At 39.0% G+C, this 10,510-nt stretch overlaps 1 protein-coding gene across 1 annotated transcript; it reads right to left on the reverse strand.

Moving 5' to 3' along the window:
- Positions 1 to 88: 88 nt before the first annotated feature.
- On the reverse strand, positions 89 to 681 carry LOC310727930 (up-regulator of cell proliferation-like; the record flags this gene model as incomplete). Its single annotated transcript, XM_083544944.1, is given in 3 exon segments — positions 89 to 315; positions 318 to 582; positions 586 to 681. Coding segments are annotated over 3 exon segments (588 nt in total).
- Positions 682 to 10,510: the final 9,829 nt, after the last annotated feature.

Here is a 10,510-nt window from a genome sequence, read left to right on the forward strand (position 1 = left end):
GTAGCTGAGAAAGTAGCCACGTTCATGTTTTGGCTTTTCCGAATGATGTGGTTTCTTTCCAGTTGCAGAGATTCAACTGCTGCTTTAATTAATGACTTTGTATTTCATATTTCAAGTATATCATATTTGTTTGAGAGTTGATGACAAGAAAGATTTTGGACTTAATTTCTTGTAAAGAGGCAAACAGCCTTTGTTCATTATCATCAACACTGTCTAAGAACACAAAAACAGCTGTTGACACCTGAGTAAGGAAACTGAATTGGGTTTCAAAAGTGCAAACATCTCCTCTTAAATTAGCAATAGCCACTGGCTCAAAAAGACATCAATGCTATTCTTTTCACATGGCAGACTCCAGCATATTTCAACCATTCCATTAGCAATTACCCTGGGAGCAGATCCTCCGATCATTTCTCGATGAGAAAAAAAATCATGATGCTGCTGTGAATTGTTGAGCATTTGGTTTAAAACCTGTGACTTGGACAAACTGCAGTTGCTAAGCCTCACAAATAAGATCACTGGAATTTTTGCATAAACAACACTGTCTTCAACAAACCCTTTAGAATCTGACATTGAATGTGGACACTATTCTTTCAGGATATCTCTAAGGGCCCATAACATAAGAGTGCATTTATCATGTACTCCTTGAGGTAACACCAATGGAACAAACTGGCACATTGACATTTCTTGCTGAAGGAAACTATCAGCACAAACAAAGAGGGCAGTGTGGAGATCTAGAAGATTTGGAGTAGCATCACAGACCTGCTCATCAAATAAATCATCTGGTTCAATACTTTCCCCAGGTAAACATTTTAAACATCTTGAATTTGAATGAACAGTCAGTAATTTGCGCAAGAAAGTCCATGGTATTGCTTGCAGTGTTTGCACCACTTCATCAGATACACTGGCACTGTTGATCTCCAGCAAAGACCTCAGAGTCAGCTTGTTTGGGTAATAGTCTTTAAGGCCCAGTTTTCAGAAATCTAAGGAAATCATCTGAAAGTAAAGACATTCATATTGTTATTAATTAACAACATAGGAAAACATATTTAATAAACATGCTAGAGAAACATACAGTTTACTATTGATAGAAATATGGTATAAATATGTTTCTAATTCAAATTTAAAATGTAGTAATATGGGTATTTAACATCTTTTTGAAATTAATATTTCGTAAACTAATACAGTGTTTTTGCTGATATATCAACTTGTTTTGATTGTTCTGGGCAGCCAATACTTAATAACCTGAAACAGATTCAGTACTTTACTTGGTAAACTGCAGATTATCTGTGATGGAAACATTTTTAGGAAACAAATGACCAGTTTCCAGGTAATGCTATGGTGTAATTGTTTTTGAACGCACACGTGCACAAACGCGCACACACGCATTACTCTTAAATGCAGAGTCTTCAGTGTATAGTGAACACAAATTAAATATCCAAGTTCAAGGATAGCAAATAACTAACTGTTTTCCGCTATTTATATTTCTTTTTCTTTAGGTGCCTCTTAGTCCATTCGTTTACTTCTCTACAAGAATAGGCCTTTGCACATTTATTTTCAATATGTTTAATGTATATCAGTATTTAGTCACCTTTAAGATGCCTTGACTCCATCTCTGCTTATTCTGAGTCACAGTTTATACTAAGGGAAACATGTCTGATTAGTTTCAGATAGTTGGCTTGCAGTTGCATAGAATTATTAATTGAAGCAAAATATTTAATTACAATAATTAATCCAAAAGAAATATTCATAAATATTAAATTGCTAGTGTGTATGCCATACTTTAATCTGTCATCTGTGTCAAAATATGTTTTAAATCATTTATAGACTGATAAAAATGTGTATACAATGTACTATATATGCTACAGCCTATTTATGAGCATTTAAAGCAATGATTGTCAGTGCATATAAAAGAGCTAAGGGCTATCCTAAATTCTTAGAGATAAGCAGGACTTGTAAATGTTGTACTCCTTGCTTCATAAATGCCCTCTTGCTAAATTTCTGTTTCACTGTTCCACCTACCTTGTAAGAATAACTTTAGGGCATCCTTATGCACTTTAGAGTTTAATATGTTCTGTCTCTTATAACAAACCACTGACCTTTTTGAACTATGGTCCATACCACAACATCACTGGCCTCGAATAGAAATAGGGTTTATAATTGTGCAACCTGAATTCCACAGTTCCATCACTGATTGGTTCTCTCAGACTTGTCTGCTATTAACACTGTCAAATACTGTCTGGTATTCTGTAATACACTTTGCAAAATGACGGTCTACTATGATGTAAACTGTTTAAATATTATTCTATAGGCTAATCTATCTGCCATTTGGCTTCAGTAGACATGTTCAAAGAATTCCATCAACAATTAAAATTCAGGATTTTTATTATTTACAACCTAATGGCCATATAGAAATTAGAGGATCACCTTCTGTGAGCCCCACAAGCCCCCATATATCCAATACACAATTTTATTATCAGACCAGCAAGCAGTGTGAACTAAGGAAAATATATTTAAAAATATATGGCAAATTACCAATGTCTCCAGCATCCTGTAAATTTTTTCTTGCTAACAAAATAGATTTAAATCGATTAAAACAAATTGTGAGCAACCATAATCGCTTACCAAATGTATTCCAAGCTAGGATGAGTGTTCATGGCAATGTCTGTGCTATTTCTGCTGCAGCTGGTTTTAATCATCAATGCAAAACTGAAACCAGATTAACTTGCTATTGCAGGAAATCTTCTTCTTCTTCTTCTTCTTCTTTCGGCTGCTCCCATTAGAGGTCGCCACAGCGGATCATCCGTCTCCATACCACCCTGTCCTCTACATCTGCCTCTTTCACACCAACTACCTGCATGTCTTCCCTCACCACATCCATGAACCTCCTCCTTGGCCTTCCTCTTTTCCTCCTACCTGGTGGCTCCATCCTCAGCATTCTTCTACCAATATAATTCATGTCCCTCCTTTGCACATGTCCAAACCATCTCAATCTCGCCTCCCTCAACTTGTCAACAAAACATCCTACATGCACTGTCCCTCTAATAAACTAATTTCTAATCTTGTCCATCCTCGTCACTCCCAACGAAAACCTTAACATCTTCAGCTCTGCCACCTCCAGCTCCATCTCCAGTCTTTTACTCAATGCCACTGTCTCTAATCCATACAACATCGCAGGTCTCACCACAGTCCTATAAACTTTCCCTTTCATTCTTGCAGATACCCTACTATCACAAATCACTCCTGTCATTCTTCTCCACCCACTCCACCCTGCCTGCACTCTTTTCTTTACTTCTCTAACACACTCTCCATTACTTTGCACTGTTGACCCCAGGTACCTGAACTCCTCCACCTTTTCCAGCTCTTCTCCCTGCAACCGCACCACTCCACTGCCCTCCCTCTCATTCACACACATGTACTCTGTCTTACTCCTACTGACTCTCATTTACCTTCTCTCCAACGCACATCTCCACCTCTCCAGGCTCTTCTCAACCTGCTCCCTACTCTCACCACAAATGACAATATCATCCGCAAACATCATAGTCCAGGGAGACTCCTGTCTGACCTCGTCCGTCAACCTGTCCATCACCACTGCAAACAGGAAAGGGCTCAGGGCGGATCCTTGATGCAGTCCAACCTTCACCCTGAACCAGTCTGTCGTACCTACTGCACACTTCACTGCCGTCACACTGTCCTCATACATGTCCTGCATCACCCTCACATACTTCTCTGACACACCTGACTTCCTCATACAATACCACAACTCCTCTCTTGGCACTCTGTCGTACGCTTTTTCTAAATCCACAAATACACAATGCAATTCCTTCTGTCCTTCTCTATACTTCTCTATCAACATCCTCAAAGCAAATAAGGCATCTGTGGTGCTCTTCCTTGGCATGAAACCATACTGTTGCTCACAGATTGTCACCTCTTCTCTCAGCCTGGCTTCCACTACTCTTCCCATAACTTCATGGTGTGACTGATCAACTTAATTCCCCTGTAGTTACTGCAAGACTGCACATCTCCTTTATGCTTAAAGATCAGTACCAGCACACTCCTTCTCCATTCCCCTGGCATCTTCTCACCTTCCAAAACCCTGTTAAACAACCTGGTCAAAAACTCCACGACAATCTCTCCTAAACATCTCCACGCTTCTACCGGTATGTCATCTGGTCCAACCGACTTTCCACTCTTCATCCTCTTAATCGCTGCTCTCACTTCCTCCCTACTAATCCTATCTACATCCTGCTTCACCGACTCCACATCGTCCAACCTTCTCTCTCTCTGATTTTCCTCATTCATCAGCTGCTCAAAATACTCCCTCCACCTTCTCAACACACTCTCCTCACTAGTCAAGACATTTCCCTCTCCATCCTTTACTGCTCTAACTTGCAGTACATCCTTCCCAGCTCGGTCCCTCTGCCTGGCCAATCGTTATAAATCCTTTTCTCCTTCCTTAGTGTCCAACCTCTCATACAGCTCCTCATATGCCTTTTCCTTGGCTTTCGCCACATCCCTCTTTACCTGCTGCCGCATCTCCTTGTATTCCCGCCTACTTTGCTCATCACTCTGTCTATCCCACTTCTGTTTTGCCAATCTCTTTCTCGGTACACTTTCCTGCACTTCCTAATTCCACCACCATGTCTCCTTGTCTTGCTTTTTATTTCCAGATGTCACACCAAGTACTTTTCTAGCTGCCTCCCTCATCACTCCTGCAGTAGTTGCCCAATCATCCAACACCTCTTCAACACCACCGAGCCTCTGTCTGACCTCTTCCCTGAACCTCACACTACACTCTTCCTCCTTCAGTTTCCACCATCTTATTCTTCTTTCAGTCCTCACTCTCCTCCTCTTCTTCTTCGCCTCCAAAACCATCCTACAGACCACCATCCGATGCTGTCTAGCTACACTGCCCCCTGCCAACACCTTACAGTCTCCAATCTCCTTCAGGTTGCATCTCCTGCATAGCACATAGTCCACCTGTGTGCACCTTCCTCCACTCTTATACGTCACCCTATGATCCTCCTTCTTCTTAAAATAAGTGTTCACCACTGCCATTTCCATCCTTTTAGCAAAATCTACCACCATTTGCCCTTCCAAATTCCTCTCCTTAAAACCATACCTACCCATCACCTCCTCATCACCTCTGTTCCCTTCACCTACATGCCCATTAAAGTCTGCCCCAATCACCAATCGTTCTTTCCTAGGTACACCATCTACCACTTCCATCGAACTTACTCCAGAATCCCTCCTTCTCCTCCATCTCACAGCCCACTTGTGGAGCATAGGCACTGATGACATTTATCATCATTCCTTCAACTTCCACCTTCACGATCATCACCCTATCAGAAACTCTCTTCACCTCCACTACACTCTTACTGTACTCTTCCTTCAGAATCACCCCTACACCATTTCTCTTTCCATCCACACCATGATAAAACAGTTTAAACCCACCTCCAATGTTCCTGGCCTTACTCCCTTTCCACTTGGTCTCCTGAACACACAACATATCTACCTTTCTCCTCTCCATCATGTCAGCTACTTCTCTCCCTTTACCCGTCATAGTACCAACATTTAAAGTACCAACCCGAACCACCACTCTCCTACACTGCTCCTATCCCTGCCGTTATAAAACCTGGTATTTAAAAAAAAAATCTTTTTTTATCAGAATAATTCTTACTGGTCAACATAGATACAAAATATAACACTTGAGCCAGTGGACTAAACAAATCTAATCTAATAAATCTATCTTAAAATGTATACATTTGTACATTGTGTCATTATTACAGTGGTGGGCCGTCAGGGCCAGCAAAACCCTCTCTGCTGACCTAAACACTATTAGGAGCACTGACCTACATTTACAACTGAAATTCTAATATTTGTTCCATGTGTTCTTGGCTTTATTGCTTCCAACACATGTATGTAAGAGTTTTTGTCTAATCAGATTTCACCCTATATGTGCTGTGTTGCAATCTAATCTGCCCAGGGCATGTGAAAAGTGTGTGTGTGTGTGTGTGTGTGTGTGTGTGTGTGTGTGTGTGTGTGTGTGTGTGTGTGTGTGTGTGTGTGTGTGTGTGTGTGTGTGTGTGTGTGTTGTTGGGATTGGAATGGCTGGATATCAATATGAATGGCCATGACTGTAAAAAATAGCTTGCCTGGCCATCAATTTTAATGCCAACTCAATATCAATAGCCAAACATGTATAACAAAAGCCTTCAATGGTCAGCCATTCATTTCTATGCAGACTGTATGAATAAAGTATGAATGGCCACCTCAGTATAGCAGGTGGCTCTCAAACGGGGCAGGAGAAAATGATCAGACATAGTCTCAGATAAATGTTTGTAGGAATCTCATTTGTCATAAAAATATATTATAAAATGTGAAATATAAAAACTCATGAGACATGTGGCTTTCAACCCAGTACTTTTCTGGATTGCTCCAGGACTGATTTCATTTACCGTATTTTCCGGACTATAAGCCGCTACTTTTTTCCCACGTTTTGAACCCCGCGACTTAAACAATGAAGCGGCTAATTTATGAATTTTTCATGGGTTTTACAAACTTCAAGCCAAAAAACTGAGCGACATAAGACCAATGAAATTTCCGAACGGAAACGAAAAAACGCACCTCACCTATGTTCTGAGCTGCACGGCATCGGGAGAAAAAAACGTTGTTTTTTTTTAACGCACAACGATGACAAACGAAAAACTCCTTGGAGAAATAGTTATGTAAGGAAGGAGGAAGACAGTGAACAATGACTTACTTGGTCAGCTACTATTTAGATACAAGCCGTTGTAACGCATTGAGTCATGGTTAAGGGAGAGCCTAACTCCAGCAACAGAAATCATATAAGCACAGACAGGTTTCCAAAACTCCTGCTTTTTTATTTTTCTTGGCAACAGCGTTAAGGGTTAGTCAAAGAAACTTAGAAATCAGCATCAGAAAATAATAAGGACATAATCCTCAGTCTTACACACACGCAGTAATAGCGGAAAAATGCAGTGGCATGCTATTCCCAAAATACCGCAATGCTCCTGAAGGAAGCACAACATATTTTACCCGTTACACCGTGTGTAACGTGTCTTTTGTTAAATCCTGTGTAAAGTACAATAGTGTAGACACCTGCTGCTTATTTATGTTAAAAATAAAAATATTTGTAAAATTCAGTGGGTGCGGCCTATATATGGGTGCGCTTTATAGTCCGGAAATTATGGTATTTATATATTAAATAAAAATAATGTTCAATGCAGGAAATGTTTATCCATGGCACTTCATCATCTATAACTTAATATCTTTTTGAGCAATATCAACTTTGATTATTGACAGTAAAGCCCAAAGTGTCTTCTTTTTAATGATATTTAAATCATGTAGCACAGCAAATTATGTAGCACATTTTTGTCAGGAGTTGTTAACATTTAACTTTAGGTAGGGCATTTCAGCTGTGAGTCCTAAAATTCGGCTGGATGGGGCAAACCAGACATAGTCTCAGATAAATGTTTTTAGGAATCTCATTTTTCATGATATCTTTATTTAAAATATAAACTCATGACCCTTTACTTTTTGGATTGCTTCAAGACTGATTTAATGTATTTATATATGAAGAAACAAAAAATTTTCAGTAAATTTATTTTCACGGTACTTCATAATCTATAAATTTCTATAACTTATTTTCGAGCAATATCAACTTTGAATAATGGACAGTAAACCTCAAAGTGTCTTATTTTTTAAAGATATTTAAATTGTGTATGTAGCCCACTTTTATCAGGAACTGTTAACAATTAAAGTTAGGTAGGGCGTTTTCAGCTGTAAGTCCCAAAATCTGTGGCGAAGGCTAACAGGTAACAACAAATATTGATTCTGAACTGCTCCAGATGATGTAGGTGGCACAGTTGGGTTGTAGTGTAGAGGTTTGGAGTCTTAACTGGGTTTCTTGCTTTAGTTAAATGGTATTCACCCTCCATATGCAAATGCATCTCTCTCTGTAATGCCACGCAGTTATATTGCATTTTTGTGTAGTATTGATAGTTCTATAATTGCGACGTGATACTGGTGGTATTAAGAGGTGGATTAAGTCAGGTAAGTCCCCACTGAAGATCCAGGTACCAAATGCCAGCCCGCCACTGAATTATTAAGATGTTCTTATTCTTCAGACTGTATATCAGACTTTATATTCTTTTCTTTGAGATCAACTAATATAATATTGACCACAAGGGGGCTCCAAATCTTTTTAAATATATTTTTATAAGAGCACAGGTTACTGCCAATTTGTTGGAAAGGTTCATCAGAAGGGCATCAAAGTGTAGAACATTCTTCACATTTAAATAGTTTTTAATAAATATCTTAATTAAATCTTTGATACAATTTACTTATATATATATATATATATATATATATATATATATATGTATATTTATTTTCTTGCTTATGCCTGGCAAATTTTCTTTCCTGTGGCACTCTCTGTACAAATCAATGAAATCTGCGAAATAAAATTCAAGAGTAAATATGTAAAAAAAAAAAAAAATCTTGCTTACTGTGAAATTTCTTGTGTCTCAGAATAAAAATTTATTTTCATTGTAAAGTACAAGTAAAGAGCAGATAAATGCAGTTTAGCATCTAAAAGAACTGCAAACAGTACCAGTTGTGCAAATTGTGCAGATAAATATATAAGTATATGTACAGCATGTAATATAGGTAAATATATGTACAGCAAATAAATGTAAAGGCTTTAGAAGTGAGAAATGTGCAATTATATAATTATATTTATTCCTTCCTTGCTTCCTTCTTTCCTTTCTTTCCTTGCTTGCTTGCCCGGGCAGTCCTTTCTGCTGAGCTGCACAATGGAGAACAGGAAATAAGGGAACCCGCATGGAGAATTAAAAGAAAACTTCCACAGCATGGTCTCATTATCTCTTTTTATTTAAAACAATTTTCTTTTCTTTATTTTTTCTTTTTTTTAAATAAATTAAATATTTTTGCGTTGTGATCGTATAGTGTATAAAATGTTGCATTTTCAATTAATTGATCACAAATCAGTGAAAAACTTAACAATTAAATTAAATTGGATTGGATTGGAGGGTAAACAGCCCCACCTAGCGGCAAACACAGTTCAATTTAAACAATTACTTAATACAAATAAACACATTAATACAACACATCTTACAACATACCTGCACAATGAAGAACAGGAAATAAGGGAACCCGCATGGAGAATTAAAAGAAAACTTCTACATAAAACAAAGACAATGCACAATCGATTATGATTAGGCCTTGTAACACAAACTAAAATAACTCAATATAAAACACCACATTCGACGCCAAACACATATCAACAGTTCCACAAATAATGAATTGCAGAATAAAGCAGTTAGTTATGTGTTTTTAATCAATATAACATTTAATTCTCCAGATGCTGAAAACGTGCGACTTACCCACAGCATAGTCTCATTATCTCTGCTGTGGGCGGTCCCTATTTCACATGCTGAATGCCATCACGCAACCGACAGATGGCGCTGTCCCCATTTATGCATTAATATAACTATTTTACACACGTTACACCTGCCTGCCTGGTTCTTCCCGGTGGACTCCAGGGCGTACCACGGATATTGCATTCTCTGATTCTATGGACTGTCGTGAGTGTAAATCTGTGTATCACTCCTGCATTAAAGATAGAGACTTATACTCCGGCTTTCGACCCCGTTCATCGCTGCATGACATGTTTACAAATGTTAATAATAAACTGTGTTAATAAAAAAAATTACAAGCAAATTTGTTTGCCATTTCTGTCCCTGAACTGTACTGAAATGACTGTGACTTTTGTGTATCGTTACACCCCTTAAATCTATACACCAATGTGTATAGATATACATATACAGTAATATAACATTGTAGGGTGATGGGGTCCCCTGGTGGTCTAGTGGTTAAGATGCAGCGCTCTCAGTGTGTCGCAGGGTCGCAGCGCTCTCACCGCTGCGACCCGGGTTCGATCCCCGGTCAGGGAACCATCCCCAGCCACTCTCAGTGTCGGTCCCAAGCCCGGATAAATTGGGGAGGGTTGCGTTAGGAAGGGCATCCAGCGTAAATCAAACGTGCGGAGGATCCGCTGTGGCGACCCCTAACGGGAGAAGCCGAAAGAAAGAAAGAAAGAAACATTGTAGGGTGATGGTGAATGGGAAAAAAAAGCTGTCCCTGAACCTGCTGGTGCGTATGCTGCTGTATTATCTCCTATGGAAGGAGGTTTAACAGTTTGTGACTGGGATGTGAGGAGTCCTTGATGATGTTCTGAGCTCTGCACAGACATCTGCTGTGGTGAAGGTGTTCAATGGCAGGTAGTTCAGTGCCAGTGATGCGTTTGTCCTGCTAAATTTCGGGCATATTAAAAGTCCGAGATTTTTATTTCCTGCCAACATACCTGCATCACACTGCCATCAGCATGTCAAACTCGAGTCACCTTGTATCACTGATATCTGTTCAGCCACATGCATTGTAGTGAATCATTTTTGCTATTATTTATGTT

Source organism: Silurus aristotelis (genome assembly GCF_946808225.1).
Source record: "Silurus aristotelis genome assembly, chromosome: 6".
NCBI lineage: Eukaryota > Metazoa > Chordata > Actinopteri > Siluriformes > Siluridae > Silurus > Silurus aristotelis.